This window comes from Drosophila arizonae, chromosome X, assembly GCF_054131065.1.
Source record: "Drosophila arizonae isolate 15081-1271.41 chromosome X, UAZ_ARI_1.0, whole genome shotgun sequence".
In the NCBI taxonomy this organism is placed as follows: domain Eukaryota; kingdom Metazoa; phylum Arthropoda; class Insecta; order Diptera; family Drosophilidae; genus Drosophila; species Drosophila arizonae.
Genome location: NC_142927.1, coordinates 18,702,478 through 18,727,780, shown reverse-complemented (window position 1 = coordinate 18,727,780; position 25,303 = coordinate 18,702,478). Strand labels below are relative to the sequence as shown.

Here is a 25,303-nt window from a genome sequence, read left to right as displayed (position 1 = left end):
CCGCTTATTGAAAGGCATATTTCAAAAGCCGTTTCCGCTAAAATGAGTGCAAATCAACTGCAGCTTCTCTTCACTCTCCCCCTCTCTCCATCCCTCTCTCTCTCTAGGTTTCTCCCGTCTCATTGAATTATAAAGTGAAAATATTATTGCAAATATAATGAATGTGCGACAGCAAAAAACGCGATGATAGCGCAAGAGAAAGAACAGAATGCCAACAAAAAAGAAAAAAAGAATAGGCAGAGAAAAAAACAATTTTAAAGTTTGTCTCAGCCATTGTTGCCGCTGAAGCTTGAAAATATTGAGGTGATTGTGGCAGTGAATGGAATTGATATATAAATAGAGTTTTGGCAGTTCATGTTTATCTATCTATTACCAGCTGGCGGTTGGCGACTGGGCCACACGCCGTATACGTAATTTGCCTTTAAGAATCCCGTTTTGTGGCCTCGTGTGCTTTTAAAATAGCATATGTAAATGTGTGTGTGTGTGTGTGTGTGTGTGTATATGCCACATGATGCGAACGTCTGCTGCCAGCAGCACTGGCACTCGATGTGTACGTTGATAATTTCTGCTTAATGCGACTCAAGTTTGCACTTCAGTCTTTGAGCAAATATGGCAGACAGACGGCAGTTGACAAGCACCTTTGCCGGAGAGACAGAAGTTTGCCAGCGCCAGCTCGTTGAGCGCTACCAAATGGATGATAGATGGGTTTTTCATGCTGTTCAAGTGTCTCACTGAGATAGAGAAACGAGGAGTGGCAGAGAGATAGAGAAAGATAGGTAGAGGTAGAGAGAGCGAGAAAAACTGGGCTTGGGCTGAGAATTTGCATAGCTTAGTTGCTCAATCGCGGCGACAATTGAACGGCTCATTGATTGAGTGATTGCAGCTGCGCATAAATGCAGCACCCTTAAACAGCAGCAGCCCTGCATCTACCCGAGCATCTACCCAGCCCCTGCCACCCCCCCCCTTTGAAAGAAGCTCTCGGCAAAGTTTTTGTTGACACTGTGTGCCATCTTTTCAGTTTTCTTTTTCATTTACTTTGCGAGCTCAAATCAAATTGGATTCGCATTCAAATTGAGCAAAGCGTTTTATTTAACGCAACGTTCAGCCACGTCTTGGCCCTTCCCCGCCGCCCCAGGCATAGGCTTGCCGGCTTCTTGGCATTTTTATGCCCTCTAAATAGCGAATGCCTGCAAAGGGGTTGCCCGGCCAAGTGTCGATGCCAAGGGAAGCTATAGCAATCGATTGATTTATTTATTATTTATAATATTAAGCGAAAATCTGATCGAAACTTGAATCACTCCAGGGAAGCCCCTCTGATAAGTTGAGCACAGTTCGTGATGGTCGAGCTCAGTCGACTCGGAGTATTTCAAGCATTTTCCATTTCGCTTTCCTCTGGCGGAAATTGGACGCGCTGTGAAATGGAGCGCAACGTGAGTGTCGAAAGTGCCGCCAATGCGGCGTAGGTGATATGGAACTTGAGCCACAACTGGAACCGAAACTCGTCCTACTAATGGACTCCGATGAACTGACTGGGAGTCATCAGAGAAACGACCTAGCCAATTCTGTGAGGCACTGAATGAAACGTATTGAAAATGCACTGCAAGTGAAGCTCAAATTGGAACTAAAGCTAAAATTGGAACTGACAGTGGGGCCAATAAGTAGTATAAATGGAACTAGAACTGGAGCTGGGACTAAAATTTGAATTGAGTGTCATCAGAAGAATGAATGAACCCATTTTGTAAGGCATTGAATGAGATACGTATAAGGAACGTGAATTGGAAATGGAACTGGAGCTAGAATTGGAACTGAAGCAGAAAATTGAAATAGTTCCATTTCAAGGCCAGCAGACAACAATACGAATTAAATAATTTATTTAATGAATCGACTATATAAGTTAAGGCTGGAACTTGAACTGGACCTAGAACCGGAACCGGAACTGAAAATTTTCTTTAACCAAATTCCAACTATTTGTAGCTTCTAAGGAAGTGATGGTCATCTAAAGAACTAACTCACATAATGAGATATTAAGAACTCGAACTGAATCCGAAACTGACTTTAGAGCTGGAATTGCAAATGCGCGCTTTGAAATCAGAACTGGAACTGGAGCTGGACCTAGACTTAAAACAAAAGTTGCTATGTGGAACTTGAAGTAGAATTGGAACTGGAACTGGAACTGGAACTAGAATTAGGACGGGAACTAGAACTAGAACTAGAACTAGAACTGGAACTGGAACTAGAACTAGAGTTAGAACTGGAACTAGAGCTAGAATTAGAACTTGATTAGAACTGGAGCTGGAAGTGGAACTATAACGTCAATAGAGCTGGAACTGGAACTAGAACTAGAATTAGAACTGGAACTAGAACTAGAATTAGAACTGGAACTAGAACTAGAATTAGAACTTGAATAGAACTGGAATTGGAAGTGGAACTATAACGTCAATAGAGCTGGAACTGGAACTAGAACTGGAGCTGGAAATAGAGCTGAAACTAGAACTGGGACTAAAATACAATAGGTGCCTGCTATTTAATGAAACAACTCAATCAATTTGCCAAGCATTGCAGGGGACATATAAATTTGGAGCTGGAATTTAATCTAAATGGAACTCGACCTCTTGATCATCATTTATTATTTATACTTTTTATATAATTGACTCTTATCGAAGGTGCTGCTTGAGGTTGGCATTTGCATAGCTATCGATGGTCGAGCTTGAAAGCATTTTCCATTGTGCTTTTCTTTGGCGGAAATGCGTCGCGCTGTGAAATGGAGCGCAACGCGCTTAGCGCTGGCGTTGAAAGCGCGGCCAATGCGGCGTATGTGTAACATCTAGCATTGCTCAAACGATTTGCAAAAGATATAGGCTAAATGAGCGCACAAATTAACCGCCTGTTTGCGGTTAATTGAGATGGTATTAATTATAATTATGTGCACACACACACACACACACACACACACGCACACTGGCTATGGGCACAAATAGGCTGTCAGAAATTGAAATCGTTTTGTTGGGCGGCTGTGGAAACACATGTAAGCGCTAATAACACTTAAATAAGCATCCGGATCACTCGCACAACCCCTTAAACAAAGGACAACATGGGCGCGTTATGCAGAGTTGGGTAGATATATAGCGACAGTTACCCACACACCCACCCACACACACACATGCACAGAGACACATTTCAATTTCGAAATTAAGTGGCTCACTTGCGATTTGTTTGTGTTTGCGTTTGTGTTTGTGTGTTTGTGTATTTGTATATTTGCGTTCTGCGTTCTGCGTTCTGCGTTTTGCATTTATGTTGAATACCGGCCGACTATGCCGACGTCTGCGTCGACGTCGCTGCCAGCGCTGGCATCGCTGTCGCCACATAAACTTCCGCTGCTCTCAGCTAGTATTTGACTTATGCTACTCTATGCCTAAAGTCAGACAGCAGAGCCTTTATCAAGCCGTTGGCAACGGACGAGCTAGTTAGGAAATCTGAGCGTGATAATTCTGATTTCTGATTCTGTATTTGGATATATATTTAAATATATATTTTTATTTTATATTTTATAGTTTATATTTTATATTTTATATTTGTATTTTATATTTTATACTTTATAATTTATATTTTATATTTTATACTTTATAATTTATATTTTATATTTTATATTTATATTTTATATTTTATATTTTATATTTTATATTTTATATTTTATATTTATATTTTATATTTTATTATTTTATATTTTATTATTTATATTTTATATTTTATATTTATATTTATATTTATATTTATATTCTATATTTTATATTTTATATTTTATATTTTATATTTTTATATTTTATATTTTATCTTTATTCTATATTTTATATTTTATATTTATATTTTATATTTTGTATTTTGTATTTTATATTTATATTTTATATTTTATGTTTTATATTTTATATTTATATTTTATAAATTATATTTCACACTTCATATTTTATATTTTATATACTAGTGTTAGTGGCTTCTTCTAAAAGTATATCTAGCTAGACTATAGAGTATTTGTTTATATGCTCTGTTTTTGTAAATGAACATATTTATGTGCGTGGCTTTGTTGTTTTCTGGCATTGCTTTTATCGTGTATGGCAAAACCACAACTAATGTGCACTTCAAACTGTCTGTCAATTGGTAGCCCACACGCACACACGCACTCACATATGGGAGCACTAAATCAAACACACACACAGTCATACAAAGGAGTTGACTTTATATTTTTATTCATGTTGTCTAAAACTGATTATGCATACGCGAAATCGACTTTAAATAGCGCGCAATGCAATCAAATTGTTGTATTAAAATATGGGCGAATCTATTGTTTAAGCAAAATGATCTATGTATATATATTTATGTGTATATAAACATTACATAATCATATGTATAGCATGAATACCATCTCAAGTTACCATGCTATCCATTTGGTAATCAAATAAACTTTGATTGTATCGCTCGCTGTTTGTCTCGCCATTAATCGTTGATTTATGCACACAAGATTCCTTTTATTTAGCCTCGTATCAATCAGTTTATTTAGTTACCATTAGGCAAATGTATACAGCCAAGCGCCAGCGCTGCACTCCCATTCATGATGACAGCGAGTGATGGGAGCTACTGAAGCTATCTTTAAAAATGAACAATCTACCCGGTTAGAGCCCCTTGGAACTGTGGAGTGTGAGGTATATTGGTTGCGTGTATGTGTACGCAATAGGCAGAAGTGGGCGTGACAGCAAGTATATGTATTCCCAAAGTGCGCTTCAGAAATGCCTGTCTCAATGCTAAAGGATTGTAGAATCGGAGGACTTGATGGAGTAAGTGGATCTAGGAGAAGATTCAATCAACAACTAAGTACCCAGAGCTCAGTAGATGTGTGTGTGTGTGCGAGTGAGTGTGTGATTATGATAGATCTGCTCCTCGCTGGGTATCCCTTAGTCGAGCAGTCTCCACTGCAACGCTCTCTTCGATTTAAATTCCCTCAGTCTATCGCCGCGCATATTAAGCGATTTATGTACACATAACGCATACGCCCTGTTGTCCTGCTGGTCGCACAGTGCAACAGAAAAACTTTAATTCTCATGTAGTTTTATGAGCTGTTTGGTTTGTTGGGTCGTTTTTATTTTTTAATTTTATTTTCATGTTTTTTTTTTTTTTTTAATATTTGTATGCTTGCAAACGTAAAGCACATAACTCTTGGGCAAATAAACAAACCGAAGTTATTAAACAGGATATTCGAATCAAGAGGAACAGCAGCAAACGGGCATAGAGAGAGGAGGAGAAGGGGGTAAGAGTGCGAGACTGTGACAACAATGAGCAACGAATGGGACAACAATAGCAACAGCAACAGCAACAGCAACAAATGGCAAAGACAGCAGAACAATTTCCTTATGCAAAGCAGCGATAACAGGCAGCCGAATGCAAATACACAGATTTATGGCCAAGCCGAAGCCAAACTTAACAACATACAGATACAAGCACACACACACTACTACCACCATCACTACCACTAACACCTGCCGTCCGTGTGCTGTGCTGCTCTGTGCCGTAAAAATAAAAGCTGTCAATGCACTTGAAATTTATCACCTTGCAAATTAACACTTAAGGGTAACAAAACAGAAAGAAAGCAACAACAATATATACACCTATATATGTATATATGTATTTATATATATGTGTGCGTGTGTGTGTGTGTAGCAATATGTATGTATATTATGGCAGGCCGAGCTAAGTGCTGTCCAATAACCTTCAATGGACGTACCTTTTCGGCCTCCAGGTTGCCGGGTATCTGGGTGCCGTCCTTCGAGCAGAAGCAGTAGGGCAGCTGGCAGGCCTCGGTGTCGCAACGCTGGGCGGTGTCTGCGGGCGCATCCGTTGCCGGCGCTGGGGCTGCAATGAGAGCAAGAAATCGAAACTGATTACAGAAACGAGCCAGTAATAGATGGAGAGAGAGAGAGAGAGAGGAAAGTGCAAGAGTGAGATGGCGAGCTGTAGGCCTGTTGCGCAAATTACTTCGGAAATTATTTAAAGTCGATTTGGTTAGGCGAACACAATTGCACAGCTGACAATCGATGGACCACGCCCAGGCCCCACCTGGCAAGACAATCACCCAGAGCAGCATGTCGAAAGTTAAAAGTCAACAAAATAACACAATGCAATACAAATATCAATAAGGCAGCAGCAGCAGCAGCAGCAGCAGCAACATGCCAAACAACGTACGAAATGTGCAAGAAACAAGTTAAAAGAAAGTTAACAACCAGCGCAAAGGGGTGCGGCCTGGTGGGCGAGTGCGAGCGAGCCGGCACTACAAATAGCCAAAGGTTAAATCCTGGCCAGCCCTAAACACAGGCAGCTGCCAACCAAAATACAAAAAAAAAAAAAAAATACAAATGGAGATGGAGGAAAAGCGTTAGAGCCAGCTTTTGGCACAGTTATTTGCATATGTGGGAGTTGGGCGTGACAGCTTTGTGGTTGTGTGTGTGTGTATGTGTGTGTGTTTGGCTAGAACTCAATAGAATTCAATTGGCATTTCTTTTTCTCTTTGCTGCTGCTGTTGTTGTTGTTGCTGTTGTTGTTGCTGTTATTGTATTGTGATCGAGTAAACAAATTCGCTTAAAGTCCACAAAACAAAGGGCAGCCCATGCAGATGTGTTTATAAAACAAAGCCAGGCACGAAGCCAACAGGTAAGGCCAGCATTAGTCATGCACTGGGCCAGCGCTGCCACGCCCCTGGGCCAGCTCTTGCCGGCAGAGGCAAAGCGAGAGCCGCTCCTCCCTGAGGATCGAATGTCACATCTAGTCGTAGCTCTGGGCCATCGATATGCCACTGCTATGGATTCTGCATCAAATGTGTGCATCATAAATTTGGCTAAATTAAAAATAATTATTTATTGTCTCTTGGCCAGAACTTTGGCTTTGCCAGCAGCTTTAGCTGTGGCTCTGGCCATGGCTTGAGGCATCGTTTGCCATTTGAGTTGCGTTCATCAAGTTTGCTAGCGAGACGGGTGGGAGCTAGGCAGGGAGGGAGGGGGTGGCTGGGTACATTGGGTACATTGACAACATCATCAATCAATTTAAAGTGGACTAATGCCGTTTCGCAATGCCAAATGCAAAACAAACTAATGATGTCAAAAACTTTTTCCACTTTCAGCAATTTGACGAATTTTCGCACAAGCAGCCCCAACCCTAACGAATCGACTGCCTCACACCCACTCCCTCTCTCTCTTTCCCTCTCTCGCTCTCTCTCTATGTGCATGTCAGCCAATTTACATTCAGCACAAACACTGTGAATATTCGTATTCGTATTCGTTAAGTATTCAAGCTTCACTTACTAAGCGAAACTCGAGTAACAAACAATTCGATTTAATTACAATAGCTGACTACGCTGTGCCACGCCCACACCCATGTCCACGTTCACGCCCACTCTTAAGCTGACAACAATATAATCACTGGCTGCATCACAGTTCGTTCTAGAGCTGATAAAAAGGAAATCAAATAAAATGAATAGATGGAAAATCTCTTCCGGCTAACCGACGAATGGATACCCTACTGGAAGGGGAAAGGCATTAGCTTAGACTGAGTACAGCTATAGGGATTAGAGAGAGACTGTCAATAAGTATATGTTATTTTATATATTATTTATATTCATATATGGTGATTCGTATTATGGTATATGCCATACATTTTTGACTGAGACTGAAGCAAATGTGTGACTTAATTATTTGATATTAATATACATATATGTACATACGTATATATATAGAGCAAGTAGAGCAGCTGCATATTATTAGCCATAAAAATCTTAATGATAAGCGCAGCATTTTGAAATTAATTTGAAACGAATATTAAGATAAACATTTATTGTTATTTATTTAGCTGCTAATTAAATTCAATATCAACAGCTAAATTTTTAGTAATATGCGTTAATATTAATATTTGCTAAATTTGTTCTGCAATCTTTATGGCTCAGTCACACAATTTTTATGGCCACAGATGCATATACTATATTATTTTTGTATTGTGTTAAATTGTTGCAGCTATGTGTCTGGGATTCTAATTAATGGGTCACTATATACGTCTTAGCTATTATCATTTATTATATATAACTGATTCAATGTTATTCTAGAGCATCTAGAATCTTGAATTTATTTGGTTCACTGACGATGCAGAGAATATAAAGTTTCCTCATATTGCAGAGATAATGTAAAATAAAAGAAAGAGTTCTGTTAAGTTTCCAGACTCTGTTCAATGTTATGTTAATTACCGTCTACTGTTACAGTAGTATTAGTGTGAGGCTGAGAGCATGTGTTGAGCTGTTGCAAAAATGTTATTCGAGTGAGAGTGAGCGTCCGTCTAATAATCACTCTGTGTGAGAGAGTGAGAGAGATGCAAATAGCTGTTGCCGAATGTAAGGCCGACTGCTGCGAGTGAGAGCGAGATGGCTAGCTATGCAGACAGGGTCGTTATGATTATCAGTGAACGAAGAGAAATGATGGAAATTGCCATAGAACAGAATATTGAATTGAAGGTGAGTAAATAAAGATATGTCTATATGCATGTATATATACTGGATCTATAGAGTTTCTTCACTGTGTCACACGGTTCATGGCCCAGCCGCAATGACCCGCATAAAGGGCATGTCAAATGCTGACTATCCAATCGTAGCAATTGACCAACGAGCTGCAGCTCATGTTTTTGATTTGACTCTGATTTGGTATTGCTATTTTCTTTCTATTTTTATTTTCATTTTGGTTGGCTTATCTGCAGCATGGGATAACAGCAAATGAATGCAGAAACAACAATAACAACTGCAAGCGATTGCAACTATTGCAAAACAAACAGCATCAATGTTAATAGTCAGAAAATAATAAACACTGTAATACTGCCATATGCCATAAATATGAATGAGTTTAAATTGAGGCCTGAATATTGATGTCAGTGCATGTGTGTGTGTGTGCGTGTGTGTGTGTGTGTGTGACATGAGCTGCATATATTAAAGTTTAATTCACACACACGCACACACACACACACACATACGCATGCAGCTAGAGACACGCTTAAGGCGAATCCGTTTCCGTCGGCGCCTTGAAGTATGCCATTTTGGCTTTGGTGTGCAGCTGGTGCCACGCCCACAGTCGAGCAGGCGGCAAGTGTATGGGAAACTAATATAAATGCAGCAGCGATGCTATCAATGCTATCAATGCTGGAAAATATGCATTTTGCGGTCACATCATAAATAACAGCAATGCCAAATGAAATGCTTGGCAATTAATTGGCCCGGACGGCACAGTGGGGCAAGCGGGAATTGCTTAGGGTATGGGCACTCAATTGCATACTGTGCAATCAATATAAATTCACACAAATACAGACACAGACACACACACACACACACACACACACAGATGCAGTTGTAGAGATTCACATATGCGCCGAGCGTCTGCTGTCCAACACCGCTCCCAACAAATAAATGCATACAATTTTATTATTTCAAAAAAGTTATTTGCCAAATTTGCGCATTCGAGCATGTGTGTGCGTGTGTGTGTGTGTGTGTGCGTGTGTGTGTGTGTGCCTTGGACACAGTTATTCAATAAAATGTAATAAACACTTTTAGTAACTTTGTCTTATGCATTTTGCACTGGCTGCGACAGAGGCAAAGCAAAGCTGAGCTGAGCTGAATCGGGCTGGGCTGGGCGCAGACGTTGCGTATACGTAATGCGGTACAGTTTGGGGCATATTTGTGTAGCTGCTTGGCTGTCTCTGTTGCTGCTGCTGCTACTGCTGCTACTGCTGCTGCTACTGCTGATGTTGTCGTTGCTGTTGTGTAAGCAATATTGAAATGCTGTCATTGAGCGTGCTCACTGAATTATGAAATTGAAAACTATTCAGTGCAAAATTGCTTCGAATTTTACCAGCTCGTGTGAGTTTTCTGCACACAGCACTATAGCGAATAAATAAATGTATATATATAATATATATATATTTATAGTATATATATATGTGCGTGTGTGTTTTTTTCCCGTCAGTTGCTTGGACGCGCTCTGTCAATCGTTTGGGCCAAGCTGATGGCGGCCAGAGAGACAGTCAACGAGTCAGCTCTAGTCAAATACTCCTTTTGGCCAGTGCCAGCGCCAGTGCCACGGCCACGGCTGGCAGCTGCTTGGCCAAAATGGAATTTGGTAAGCAAATTTTATTGAATTTGAGCCCCCGAAAAGTGGCTTAGATATTTTAATTTGTGTCTGGGCAATAACAAAACAGTGTATCAAATCCAAATAAAATGGAATGAAAATGGAAATCGCATTTATATGCACATTGTATTGCACACGTTCTACGCTGCCTGAGCCCTAGCCAAGCTCTATGCACACACACACACACACACACACATGTCTCTGTGTGTGTGTGTGTCTGTGTAATGAAAAGCAGCCACTTTTTGCTTATTTATTTGGGACATTTGCTGTCACAATTTCAAATTCATTTTGGGTCTTGCAATGCGTCGTAAGCAATTCGTCAGCTGAGACTTTTGACAAGGGCGTGGCGGGAGGGCGGCGAGCAAACAGAGCAGAGGAGCCGGGGAGTATGCAGAGTAGGGAAAACTGGAGACCAGAGACGAGAGAAGCGTGCGGCCAGGGGCTGCGGTGCGCTGGGTTGAGCGCTTTAGGTTTTTGCTGCTGCTGCTGCTTAGTTTAGAGCTCATAATCCCCGGGTTGGCTTACGTAGCTGGCAGCTGGTTTGCAAATTAAAGTGCTAGACGATTAGAGACAATCAGTCAGATCTGCCATGAGCTTGGCTTGAAAGAGTCGTACGCCATTTACGCCATAATTGGAAACAGGTTACACAATGATCTTTGAATGGGAATCAAATGGAGAACTCTAGGAGTCAAGGGATCACTGCTGGCAGTAGAAGAAAGACTTCAAAGAGCGCAATGGCTACATCATTAATTGAGTTACTTTGATATGTGAAGCAGAAGAATATGGCTCAAGAAGTGCAAAATATTATTTCTCAAAGTCTTTTATTAAGCTAAAGGAAAGTTAACTTATGTATCTCTCTTACAATCTCTGTCTCTCTCTCTCTTTCTCTCTATCTCTGTCTGTCTCTTTTTGTCTTTCTCTCTCTGTCACTCTCACTCACTATCGCACTTTCTTTGTCTTCCTTTGTAACTGTATCTGTCTTTGTCTCTATCCCTGACTGTGTCTTTCTCTCTCTTTTTCTCTCTCTTGATCTCACTAACTCTCTATCTCGCTCTCTCTTTGCTTCTCTCTGCCTCTCTCTCTCTCTTGATCTCACTATCTCTCTCTCTCTTTTGCAGTCTAATTCTCTATCTGGCTCTCTCTCTGCTTCTCGCTGCCTCTGTCTCTATCTTTTTACCTCTCTCCCTCTCACTCTCTGTCTCTCTTCAGCTAGCTGTCATGCATTATCTCTTCCATTGGGTCTGTTCACCAATTAACTGCAGCGTAAAGTTTCTTAGTAAAACCCTATATATGTACATATTCCGAAAGACATATTCACTAAATGGCTAACGAACTGGGCCAACAATCGTTCCAGCCAAATACTAAAATTGATGAACAAGTAGAAGATGCAGCAGAAGAAGATGAAGGAGGCATAGCGAGTAATCATATATTATAGTTTACAAACGTTGTATTAGTACATATATGCCACGCTCGCTCCCTCACTCACTCACGCAGTCACTCTCTCTCTCACTCTCACTCACTCTCTCTCTGTCTCTCTCTTTCGGATAGTCGCACGGTGTGCGTGTGCCTGGCGTCAGCAAAAAGCGCACAGAGCTTTGACCTAATCTCTGCTGCAATATTTTTCCTCGTGCCTTGCTAGACTTTGGCTTAAGCATTGCGGCTTTCAGGGAGGGCGGAGGGGAGGAGCCTAAGGCCGAGAGCTAACTCCATGCGTGCGTGTGTGTGTGTGTCATTTATGTTATTACTTTTCTACTCCAACATACACACACACACACACACACACTAGCGCTGACTCGCTGTCGCCGTCACAGTCAGAGCAAAGAGCTATTTATATGAGACAACATTCCAGTTGGTATTACGCAAATCCCAAATGCTTTAGCTGTCGTAGCTTTCTTCCAAGCGGTTTCCTTCCGACAACGATGGCTAACTGCGACGACGGCGAAGTCAGCGTCGACAGCGGCAGCAGCAGCAGCAGCGACGGCGTTGCTGACTAGTGCAAAAGTGCGTGCTTGCATTTGAGCGATATGTCACTGTGTGTGTGTGTGAGGTAGAGCGAAATAGACAGAGAGAGAGGGACAGAGAGTAAGAGTGTGCGAGTGTGTGTGCGTGAGAGAGAGAGAGAGAGAGAGAGAAAGAGAGAGACAGTGTATTATTCACTACTTTTGACCAAATTTGAAATTTAATCTTTTTTTATGCACTAATTGAAAAATGTAAACTTCTCGTATATTGATGCTGGTATAATTTATAACATTTTCAATATATAAATTTATAAGACATATATATTTTTCCATTGTATTTAGTTATTTGAACTGATTTGCATTAAATTCTTTTATTACGATTTGTTTTCCTAGAGCACTAGATAGAGGCTATACATTGAAAATGCAAATCAGGGTATAATGGTTTCAGGCCCAGGTGACCTCATAGAGTATATGAATTCCTGATGGGCTCGATAAGCTGAGTCTATATGGCCATGCCTATTTGTCTGTCCGGAGGTCCCCTTTTTATAAGAACGCAGCAATCTCATTAGTCACAAATGTTAGAAGCTTCAAATTTTAAATAGATCCTTCTGTATATCGTAATACTAATAATTTAATTTTCGTTAGCTCAGCTTTCTTATGTATTATCGATAAAGTTCAATAATTTCACTGCCCTCACGTATAATGAATACAGATAATATATACATATTTTGTATTTGTGTGTGCATAAAAGTAGAATAATTTGATTGGATTGCGGGGTATCTGCTAGTCGGGTATGGTCTTACAGTATTTGTCGTAATGCACATGCATTGTCTTTCGCCTGTAGGTTAGGTCGCCCAGCTCACGCACACACATGATTATATATATCATATACATATATATATGTGACTGTTGGCTAAATCTGTGCTGTAAGCTCTTCTGTCTCGCACACACACACACACACACACATACACACAGTTGCTGTGGCAGTTGGTTATTCTTAAACGGTCGCGTTTGTGCTCCATTTGAAGCGCCCTCGATGCCTGGGTGCAGCAGGCCAGGCACTTGGCATTTATCATGCGAACGAACTGTGAGCCAGACTCTTTGTCTGTCTGTCTGTCTGCCTCTCTCCCCCCCTCTCTCTCTCTCCCTCTCTCTGTTTGTCTGTCTGTCTGTCTGTCTATCTGTTTGGCCAAGATGGCAGCGTTCACCTTTGTCGGCCATCGCATGCATTGTCATCGAGTCTGCGATCTTTTGGTAAATGTTTCATTTTCTGCCATTGGGCCATAAATGAATTATGCGACATTTACACAAAATTGTTTCCTAATGCACAACACATCCGCTGCTCGAGTGCCTTGCATTCCATACTCCCTCTCTCTCTCTCCCCCTCTCTCTCTCTCTGGCTCACTCACTCTATCTCCCTCTCGCTCTTTGGTAAGCCTGTCACATTCAGTAGCTTATCCCAAATGGCTTCACATGCGGCTGCTGCTGCTGCTGCTGCTGCTTTTCCTTGGTATTTCTAATAGAATGCCCAATTCTATTTTGAGCTTCTAATAAATTTGCTGCTGCTGCTGCTGCTGCAGTTCTAGCCATGTAATTTTTTTCATTCTCTCTCGTTTTTGGGCTCCGAGTGCTTTGTGTCTGGGCCTGTGAGTCGAAGTTCGGCTTTTATTTAAGTTAACAACTTTGGTTTTGCAAACTTCAAATCGTTTAACAAACCGCTTGGCATTTGCCACAAAACCTGCACACACAGACACTCGTTCTCCCTCTGCTGCCATCTCTGTCTGGCACACGCATATGCTGCACTGAGTGCACTTACAACTTTCTGGCTCGCCTGATTTACGGCGCACTTTCAATTGTTTCCTTAGCTAAAAACATTCCCCTGGCCATTTGTAGACAGCATGAGGACTGCCAAACATTCGACACTGAAACTGTCTATCCATCTGCCTCTCTCTCTATGTATCTATCTAGCTCCCTCTCTCTTTCTCTCAGTCTGTCATCTGTCCTTTGTTAATCGTAGTCTGGGTCAGCTTGAATATAGCTTCATCACTTACTTGTGGGCAGCGGTCCGCACTTGGCCTCGTCCTTAAATGTGCAGAACTTTTGCAGATCGTCAAAGTAGAGGCCCGAGGGGCAGCGATTCAAGTAGGGGAAGCCATCGACGCACTGCCATGCAATGAAACGAGTCAGGTTTAAGATCTGGTATCTGCCGAGATTCGGCCAAACTTAGCCTAGTTTACCTGGTAGAAGCGACGGCAGGTCACCGGATCCGCATAGTTGCCATTGGCGATGTGCGAGGGGCACTGGAACTCCTCCTTCTCCTTGTTTTGGGCTGTAATTAAGTAAACTCTTTGTTATCAACAGACTCAACAATCACAGCAAACTGCAGCTTAAACAATTTTCCAACTTTTTCAATCGAAAGCCTCAGTTAATTAACAGATTACAGCTTAGAAAAATACTTCAAATTGCATTTGATAAATTTATTTTATTTTGCCATTTTTATGCTCTGCCTTGGGCTTAATACAAAGTTCAGTTTGCTGAATAATCCCACAATGAACAAAATAAAATCGAATAAAATGCATTGATTGAAATAATTGCTTAAAATGTGACAACATCTTAGCTAAAGCTGTCTGTGGTTGCATTTGCTTGCCTTGCTGAATATTTTCATATAAATTTATTGATAAATTGATTGGGTAATGCAAAAAAAAAAAAAAAAAAGAATTTTCTGGTTTGCTTTGTTATTTGAATTTAAATATTACCTAAAGATTTGCTTTGTTGACCGCAATATAGGCAGGAATTGAGCCCATGTTTTTCTTCTTAATTGAATAAAAAAAAAAATTTTTTTTTTTTTTTTGTATGTTTGATAATGATAATTTATTTGGTTCAAATATTCACTTTTTGAAAATCATGTCTCTCAAATGGAAGCCTTGAGCCTGTACGGCGTATAAAGCCCGTCTCAGTCAGAAGATATAAGGCTATATAGGTATACCTAACATAATTTGCTCAAATGAACCAGTTCAGTTCAGTTCAGTTCAGTTTGCTCTTCTCTCGCATATTCCAGCTGGCTAATTGGCTCAATGGCCTTAGCGCAGTTAAAGAGCTAGAGCTGCATTTAAATGAGGCCCTATTAATTGTCAAATGCTAACGAGAATGGAAACAGCAAACAGTCCGAATGGGACAACAATAAATGATAATCGTTTATTGTATAATTATGTGAGTAGCTCTTGCTGTTGTTGTTGTTGTTGTTGTTGTTGTTGTTATTGTGTTTGGGTTTTCAACTTTTTGTTTGTTTTGCAATTATTTTCAATACTTTTTTGCATGCGAAAATTGGAATCAATGCTTCAAAAGCCGTTTGACGTTTTGACATTTCACGAAAAAACAAAAATAATAACAATAAAAATAAAAACAAAAAAAACAGTAATCAAAACCGCAAAAGAGACACAAAGAGGAAGCGCGAATAGTAGAGGGAGTGGAAGATATTTCAATAATAGCATAAAAAGAATTGCAACAATGGCAAAAAGCGTATTAAGTAAATAAATATGTGATACATAAATTATAATTAAATGGCGGCATTCATTTGATTAACTTAAACTGCATGGAATTAAACAACAGCCGCAGCCTAACCCCAACACGCCCCCTCACAAAAAGAGGGGGCGTGGTATCGTGGAGTGCTGCATGTAATGAAAATAAATTTGCTAACAGCATTAGATTAATGCAATGTGCCTAAATAGCAACAACAACAACAACAACAAAAGAGAGAGGGAGAGTGTGTGTTGCGTGCGTGTGTGTGTGTGTGTGCATCATCATCCTGTCTCGGCGATTATTAATAAAGCCCATCTATTTAGGACTTATACTAATTAAATGCGCGCGATATTTTTGAGCTTTGTTGCGTATACGCCGCGTGTGCCCGATTATAATTATAATTAGCAGCATTATGGCTTTTGTTGCAAATGCATTGTCCGGCGAGCGTGATATTCGATTAATGGCAAACGGCTGCCCTGGCAATGGCCAATTATTTGTTAGCCAAGCGCCGCGCCGCTCGATTTATGCAATTGACGTGCATAATCCCAGAGCCGCTGCGCCTACAAGTATGCAAAGATTGTGGCTCGATGAGCGATTAGCGATTAGCGTGCCCAGCCGCTCCCTCCCTCTCCTCTCCCTATCCCTCTCCCTCTCTCGCTCGCTCTGTGTGCGTGTGCGTGTGCGTGTGCTAGCCCTTTGTGTAAATTATAAATTAGGCGCCTTTGATGCGCTAATGAGCGAGCGATGTATGTGAAATGCACCTGCATAGAGTATGGGAGTCCTGCCGTGAACTGCAGTAACCTGCATATCCTTAGCCGCTTCACGCTGGCTTCGATTATGAATTCATTTCGCACATATTTTATTTCTTTGTTTGCCAGGCATACAAAATTTGTTGCTGCTGCTGCTGTTGATTCTTGATATGTTTTTTTATACCCTGAACCCATTGAAAATGGGAAATCAGGGTATAATGGTTTTGTGAAAAAGTATGTAACGGGCAGAAGGAATCATCGCGGTCCCCATAAAGTATATGTCACATTATAACGAAAACCCGACATATACATATATGTATATTCTTGATAGCCCTCTCCGTCTGTCCGTTTGTCCGTCCGTCCGTCCGTATGATTGCGTCGATTGCAGAAGTTATAAGGCCTACAGAGCAGAGATTTTGCATGCATACTCGTGTGTACCATACGCAGTACAAGTTTATCTTATTTTTTCGATAAATCATCCGATAACATGTGTGCATAAAAGAAGTGCAGAATGAGTAGAATATCAGCTTGGAGGGTTTAAGGTATCTCCTAGTCGAGCAGTCTCGATTAGAGCCTTCTTACTTGTTTTTTTTTTTTTTTTGTTTTGTTTATTTACATGCAGCCAAATGCTACAGCCGCAGCAACGGCCTCGCGCTCCAGCGCCCATTCGAATGCATTCGTTATTGATTTTGTATGAATTTCGTTATAAGCACAAACAAAACATAAAAGGCTTAAAAAATAAATAAATTGAAACACTGAATATATTATTTAAGTAAATAAAACACAAATATATGCAATATGTATGTATATATGTGCGTTAAATGCTTCACAATTGCGAGTGCGAGAGAACAAAGTCAGAAATACAGAAACGCAAAGAAATCTAAAATATTACAAACAATGCTCTAGGAAATCCCCTGAATCCGGATATTCCTATAAGCAATAGGCTTCCTATATGCATACATAGAAAATACAAAGCACATGCACGCTTACCCCACACAAATACACACAGTTGCGAATTTGGGGTGTAGGGGGGGCGTGGTATCCAAAATAGACAAACATCTTTCTAGGCATCACATGGATCTATACAGCAAATCTGAAGTCTCTAGTTTAAAGAGTATTCAAATTAGGCTTAAAAAGCGACAAAAAACAATCGAATGTTATCGAAAACAAGTAAATGGAATGAGTTATCGGATAAAGAAAATAAACTCTTATTGTGTTTGGTATAGACGAGTATTTATGTAAAATTTCAATACTCTAGTTTTTGTAGATTACGAGATCTTGGCGTCCATTCGGAAGGACGGACAGACAGAAAGACGAGCATGGCGCTGCTCGCGGTGCTTTATGGGATATGCCATGCATCCTTATGCCTGCTACACACATTTCCTACAATTTCAATGGGTTTAATCAAAAATATTTTCAATGCAGCTGACTGCTTAATACTCTGGAAGGTCACATGAACATGAGCTTAAAGCTGTTGAAGATCTTCATTTCGATCGTTTGTATTCATTGTTTCAGCAAGCGGAAACTTCATGAATATACTCAATATTCGCTTTGTGAACCGAGCATAAAAACCTGACCAGAAGAAGGAAACATATTTCCATATAATTATGATAGCTAATTAATATTTATTAACCAGCTCATGGGCGTCGCTGTTGCCGCCGGCAAAGGAGCTCAAGACGATTGCATAATAAAAGAATTAAATCCAATTTGAAATACAAATGAATATGAGACAAAGTGGAAGATAAGAAATGGAATTTTTGGTTTTATGACTTTGAAATGATATAATTTAAATATGCATATTTGTTGATCGGAACAGAGCTTGCACAACCAAGAGATACTCTTTATTTTTCTTCCATTGCGAGCTCTTTGCTATCTCCTATCGCCCCAAGCTTTGCCCCTGTCACTGGCCGTGTTCATTGGCCATGCAGCATGCGGCAGAGGTTGCTTGCCCGCTGACGACAACAGCACGGAAATTATTGTAAATTTATTAAAAAAGGCATAAGGCCAATTACGCCGGACTCATTTTACCTTTAATTAAGAAATTGCCAATGCGAAAAATAATAATTAAAAATAAGCCCGCACCAGAAGCGTCCAAAGGATCGCCGACCCCGCGCTGCCTTCTACTTATTAGTTGAGGCGAATTATAAAGAAAAATATGAGCTGGGTGCACGCGCATCAGTCGGCTGCCAAATACCCTGTAAGGGAGGAAGGGCATGCTAGCCGGGCAGATAATTTAATGAAAATTGAATATCCCTATAAATATTTCATTATATATATATTATATATTAATATTTATTGAGTAATTTAAAAAAATTGTTTTTAATTACTATAAATAATGTATATGATAAAAATCAGAAATGATTATTACAGATCAATTTTTATATAAAAATCAAATCATAACTTTTATTTTCAATTTTATAATAAAAATTAAAAATAAGAGTTATGGCTTAACTTTTATTATAAAAATTGAAAATAAAAATTGAATTCAAATATCTCTTGAACTAAAGACGCTAGATCATATATTTATATATATATGATCTAAGCATTGATAACTTTCTATACTATACTATAAAGTTGTTTATATAGAACTGAACGAAGAGTTAGGCTCGATTGGTACTACATCCTATATATACATATATATACATATAAATATATATTCTTTTATTAATTTAAATAGCTGGCCACAAAATCGCCAAAAAGCCTGACGAACAATTGAAATGTGGGCAAACTTTATTTGATGCACGCCTCGATAATGGTATTCCACTTTAACGTGTGCACATACATACGCACACAACTGTGCTTGCATAAACACCGTATATGTATGTATGTATATATAAATGAAAACAAATATATACATATACATATTTATATGCATGGGCTCTGTTTTTATTGTTGTTGTTATAGTGCGGCGCCTGTTGATGTTGATTTTTCGCTGATGCACATAATTTATTTAACATTTTGCGGGAATTTAAAGCCAGCCGAGGCGAGTCCTCAGCTGCAGGACGAAGTGGATGGGGGGACGGGTAGACGGGGCGGCGGTGGGGCATTGAAATTCAATTTGCCCTCAAGTTGCCGTTCAATAATTTCTACAACATCAACAACGAATGCAACAGCAACAGCAACAGCAACAGCAACAACAACAACAACTGCAAACGGTGTTGAAAAACGTAAAAACAATTAGCCAATTTTCACTGTTATTTTGCTAAATTTATAAAATTGTATTTTCAAAAATATTGAATTAATTTTTGAAAAATATTTTTTATATAAAAATAAATATATTTAATATATATATATATATGTATTGCAGTTTGATATATATGTTAATATATTCAGCATATTCCAGCTAAGTGAAGAGTATCAAATGTTTGGTTTCATTTTATTTTTGTTCGCCTCGCTTTTGTTTTTATTTATCGCAAGCCACAAAAAGGAGGCAAACAAATAAAGACTTTGCAGTCGGACATTACTGACTGTAGAATACCTATTTGCAGCCCAAACGCTACCGATTTGCCACGCCCCAAATCGACGTAGATATATTTGCTATGACTTTTTGGGCTCATGTTGTCGGCGGGATATTTCCTTCCCAATTTTAAACCCCTAGCGGTTCAAGCAAATGGCCACGCCCCCAGTGGGCGCATCGGAAAAATCTTGAGACTTTCTAACTCTTCCAAATGTCAAATCCCTAGCTGCAATAGCAACGAAATGGGCTGCATTCACATGGACGAACGGACGGCACTTGCACAAAAACCAATATACTCGTTTCACTTACGTAAATGAGCATAAAAAAAAACAACAATAATTACAATCACTGAAATTTTAACATTTTAAGTATATGTTCATCTCTCTTGCTCTCTCTCTCTCTCTCTCTGTGTGTGTACGAAAATGAATACCGAAACGGACGAGAAGGCAATAAATTGCACAACTGATATATGAATATGAATGAAAATTGCAATGCAGTCGCAGTTGCAGTCGCAATTAGCTGAGCGCGAGGTGCGTTCGATAAGTTGCCTATATGCATATGTGTGTGTATACATGTATATACATGTTGTTTTTTTTTTTTTTGTTTTTTAAATATATAAATTCACTTAAAGAAATGTTTTATGTGCTCACACACAGCAGCCGCACACACACACTCTCATACCACTCGCTCTCTCGCTCGCTCTCTCGCTGTATGGCCGCCCGGCTTGGGCCCTTTCTCTGCGTCACTTTCTCTGCGCGTCTTGGACTGTCTTTTTGCCTGGGGCATGCCAACTGTTTGTATTTGGTAAAACGTTTTCTGCTTTTTATCCGTTGGCATTTTCAAGTAATTTTTCACGCATTTCTGTGGCTGCTTTGCGCCTCATTTTTCACCACGCGCATGTGTGTGTGTGTGTGTGTCTGTGTGTGTGCCTGTTTTTGTGTGTTAAGCTGCTTAAATGTTTTTGCCACTTCTTTTTGCAGCATTGTCTTTTTTGTTGTCATCGTTTTTCTTTTGCCTCACTGTTGCTGTTGTAGCAGTGGCTGTTGTTGTAGTTGTTGTTGTTGTTGCATTTACAACACTTAAATTGTAAATAATTCAGATTTGGTTGCCCAGACTGGAGAGCTGAAACCTCAGTCCTTTGATTCCTCGCCAGCCAAGCCAGCCAGCGCTCCAGTGTGTAATGGCCAAAGCCACTTGCCTTTGTCAACAAATTTGCGTTTAAATGGCTCATGTGCCGCAAGCCGTCCGCCCATCCATCCATCCGTTCGTCCGTCCGTCCGTCCGTCTGTACGTCCGTTTGTCAGCCAGTTTGACAGTCGGTTTGTCGGCTCATCTCGGTTGTCTTGTTTGTTGACGCAGCCTTTGCAATTCGTTTTAATGTATTTTTAAATTATGTTTATTTTTTTTTTTAACGCATTAAGTGGGACACGCGAAAGAGCGAGTCAGAGAGTGAGTGAGTGAGTGAGAGGGTGAGAATGGGCGTGAGCAAATTGACAGACTAGTGAAAAGTTCACGCAGCTTCTTATTAACATACTAACATTATTCTTAGCATAAAGCTTCATTAAAGAGATTCGGCCCGCTGGCTTCGGCAAATAAGTTAATGGGATTAACGCTCTTAGCCGTTTGGCATGCCTCTTAGCATATTGCATACCAATCAGGCTCGCAATACGGATTTCTGTTCTTGCTTTTTTTCTTAATACTCGAAGCTGTTAATGTGCGCACAAAATATTTATTTTATTGAATATTGTTTTCAGTCTTGCCTGCTGCACGGTTGTGGGAGAGGGGTGGGTATATGATATTTATGTATATGTATGTATAAATTAGTATATGTGTGTGTATACATATGTATTGAAGTCTTGCATATCTATATGTCTGTATATTGAATATACATGTACTATATTCCCATGTCTTTCATAGCTATATATCTACATATATCCCAATCATATATATGTATCTATATATCTATCTACATATATATGTATATATCCACGACTTTCATATATAATATATTTTATGTCCACGTGTTTCGAATGTATATATTTATTATGTATATAAAGTCTCTTATATCTATATATCTACATATATCCCAATTTTTCATATCTATTCATCTACATATATTTATGAGTTTCATTTCTATATATCATATAATTCATATCCACATTTTTCATATCTGTTTATCTATATGTATCCATGTCTTTCATATCTATACATAATAGATTTCATATCCACTTCTTTCATATCTGTTTATGTATATGTATCCATGTCTTTCATATCTATACATCATAGATTTCATATCCACGTCTTTAATATTTATTTATATATACAAGTCTCTCATATCTATATATCTACATATGCATATCTCAATCTTTCTTATCTATGTATATATGTATACCCAAGTCAAAGTCAAACATACGTAGATATGAAATACATAGATATGAAATACTTGAATATATATAGATAAAAATATATAAATCTCCATATACTCAAGTCATTCAGATCTATGTATATCTCTTTATATTGTCCTTCATATCTATACAAAAATATTTATACATATCAATCTTTCATAACCATTTTGTACATATATCGTCTTTCATATTTATATATCTATCTTTTTAACTATATATATTATTTATCTATTATATCCAAGTCTTTGATATCTATGTATATACACAAGAGTTTTAATATATCTGACAATGTTAAATAGAGCAATTAGTACTTCCATTTACGACTTGTTTGTGGATCCTATAGAAGTTCGCTCTTTGGCTTGCATCTGCTCCAAGTTGTTGAAATGAATTTCGATTGAATATTTCTTTTATTATTATTACAATTTTTTTGAGTTCATGATTATCGAGTTCATTGTGTAACGGTCGACTGAGCGGAGTCTGAGGCTTCGGTTACGATTGACGGCAAATTCAATGCTATGACATGAAATCAATGTCACAATCGGATCGCTGGGCCAGTTGCATAAATGTAGCTGCTGCTTTTAACTGTTATGCATGCATTGGGCCCATTGTGGAGCCATTGTCGATTGCCGATTGCCGATTGCCGATTGCTGATTGCTGATTGTTGTCGGACTTTGGATTTCGATGTAATGGCGCCCATTTACATTCAAAAAAGTACATAATTAATGTAATATACCGTTCGGAGGAACGGGTTTTGCTATCGCTCATAATCGCACGAAAGTGAAATCGCTAGAAGAAAATTTTTCAATTTGTTGTGGACGAGGTGTGCATAGAAGAAAGCTGATATGGCTAATCCATCGCTCAGCATCAGCATCATCATCATCATCATCATCATGTGGCCCAAAGGCAATTATGGCTATGGGCGAGTGGAGAGTTTAGCAGCAGCTGCTGACGGGAATATTGCTGGATGACGGGGCAAAAATATGGAAAACAGCTGAAGTTGACCATGAAAATGCTCAAAGCCAAATTGCCCAAAGCCAATGCAGATATACGCTTCTACTACTATTTGCATATTCATAAGCACCGTCTCATACACATAAACACACACAGATACCACTGCAGGGAGCGGGCCAGCAGTCGATGCTGTTAATGTGTGCCGTTGGCGAAATGTTAATTAAGCCAACTGGAAACCCAGTTGAAGTCAAGCGAGTGAGCAAAAGCAGCCGCTAATCAAGTTGGAGGTCAGCGTTGGAGCACGCATATTACGTAAGGATCGTCATCAACAGCATCGCTCCAGACAGAGATGGAGATGGAGCGAGCGAGAGAGTGAGAGTGAGAGTGAACCAACAGAGAGACAGAGAGAGACGTGAAGAAAAGTGAAACCGGCTAAATTTCCAGTTTTTGTTAACTCTTTTCTGTTACATATACATTGCTGTATGTATGTATGTAAGTGTATATATATATATTCACATATATATATATTCATATATTTCTTTTATACTTTTCTGTCTTACGTTGTGCAGCTGTAGCCCAGGCATCCAGGACAGTTGACCTTGCGGGCCTTTCGGGTGACAGAGTCCAAAAACCAGTTGGAAAACCCATTTATGATAAGAGCAAAAGTCAATGAAATGCCAGCCATGTTACCTAATTCGCTGTCGAGCCAAAATTAAACAAGAAATACGAGTACGACGACGGGTGCCAGGAAGACAAAGACAACGACAAAGACAAAGGCAGAGACACACACACACACACACACACACAGAAAGATCACATGCACAGAGGAAGACCAAGACCACTTCCAATTGGCAACGTCAACACTTTTTCATTGCAATGCACAGTAAAAAAAATTAAAAAAAAAAATAAATAAATAAAAAATAAATTATTAAAAAAAAAAAAAAACAACAGCAACAAAATGAGCGAGAAAACAACTATTAGCATTTATAGCAATACACGTATGCGGAAGTGTATTTGTTGCCTTGTGTCGCATGTTGCGTGTCACATTTGTTGCAGCAGTGTTTTTTTGTTGTTTTTTGTTTTTGTTTTTGGTTGCTCTGTGGGCCAACGAGAAGCCTACTTACCATGAACGCCAGCGGCGATCAGCAGCGCCGCGATCAGACAGTGCTGCAGCATCTTGAACATCATTCGCCGCGAATAGACCGATATACACAGCGGACACTTGACAGAGAGAACGCGAGAGAGAGAGAGGCAGAGCGAAGGAGAGAGACGTCCGCAACGCGCAAATGCAAACCGCCAACTGAACGCAGACAGCGCCAAAGAAATTGCAAGAAGCCAAGCTAAGTTCAAGCCTCGTTCAACGGGCTGCCGAGCGACGATCAACGATCACCGATCAACGATCAACGATCACCGATCACCGATCAGCGGCGTTGACTGAGACGCAAGCAGCGGGAGCGAGCTTGACTTAACTTATTCTCAATTCACTTTCATTTCAACTGGTTCCACGATGACGGCCAAAAGAGTCGAACAGCCGGTTTCAGTCGCGCCGCATGCGCGCGCATTTCAATGAGCCGCAGGGCAGAGCCCTAATCGACCGGCTGCCCACAGATCACAGATGGCAGTACACATACATACATACATACATACATACATACATATGTACAACTACTGAAACGTGTGCCTATCAACTGCTTCGAATGGTATTCCTTTGTTGTTCACAATTCAGTTTATGCATAGAACCTGGCCATAATATCTCTCAATTAGCCATTCCCAGGGCGTGGCTCGCCCGACTTGAACTCTCTGCGAGAATCGAGCACATGCCTCGCATAGCAATCGCACTGGCTTTAAGTACATATTACAGTTAGCACTAGAGAGTTCTACAACTGTATTTCGACACGAGCTGCATACAAATCGTTGCACAAAGCCCGAACAGTTACATTACCCAAAGAATTTATGCAGCCGATTGCATAATTCATGGAGACTCTGACTGACTTTTGGAAGTTTCCAGCCTGAATGCATTCAAGTTTACCCAATGAGTTGGCTATGAAGTTGAGCTAAACATGACTTATTG

The 25,303-nt window shown here is 39.7% G+C and overlaps 1 protein-coding gene across 1 annotated transcript in view; it reads right to left on the bottom strand.

Moving 5' to 3' along the window:
• The window catches only part of Cda4 (chitin deacetylase Cda4), a 49,116-nt gene extending 24,567 nt beyond the window's left edge, over positions 1-24,549 (bottom strand). Inside the window, exons 1-4 of the mRNA XM_089473203.1 lie at positions 24,357-24,549; positions 14,389-14,480; positions 14,203-14,314; positions 5,771-5,898 (exon numbers count right to left, since the gene is read on the bottom strand). Of these exons, the coding sequence (XP_089329329.1) occupies positions 5,771-5,898; positions 14,203-14,314; positions 14,389-14,480; positions 24,357-24,420 (396 nt within the window). The 5' untranslated portion in view covers positions 24,421-24,549. The remainder of the gene's footprint in view (positions 1-5,770; positions 5,899-14,202; positions 14,315-14,388; positions 14,481-24,356) is intronic.
• Between the last annotated feature and the right edge of the window lie 754 nt (positions 24,550-25,303).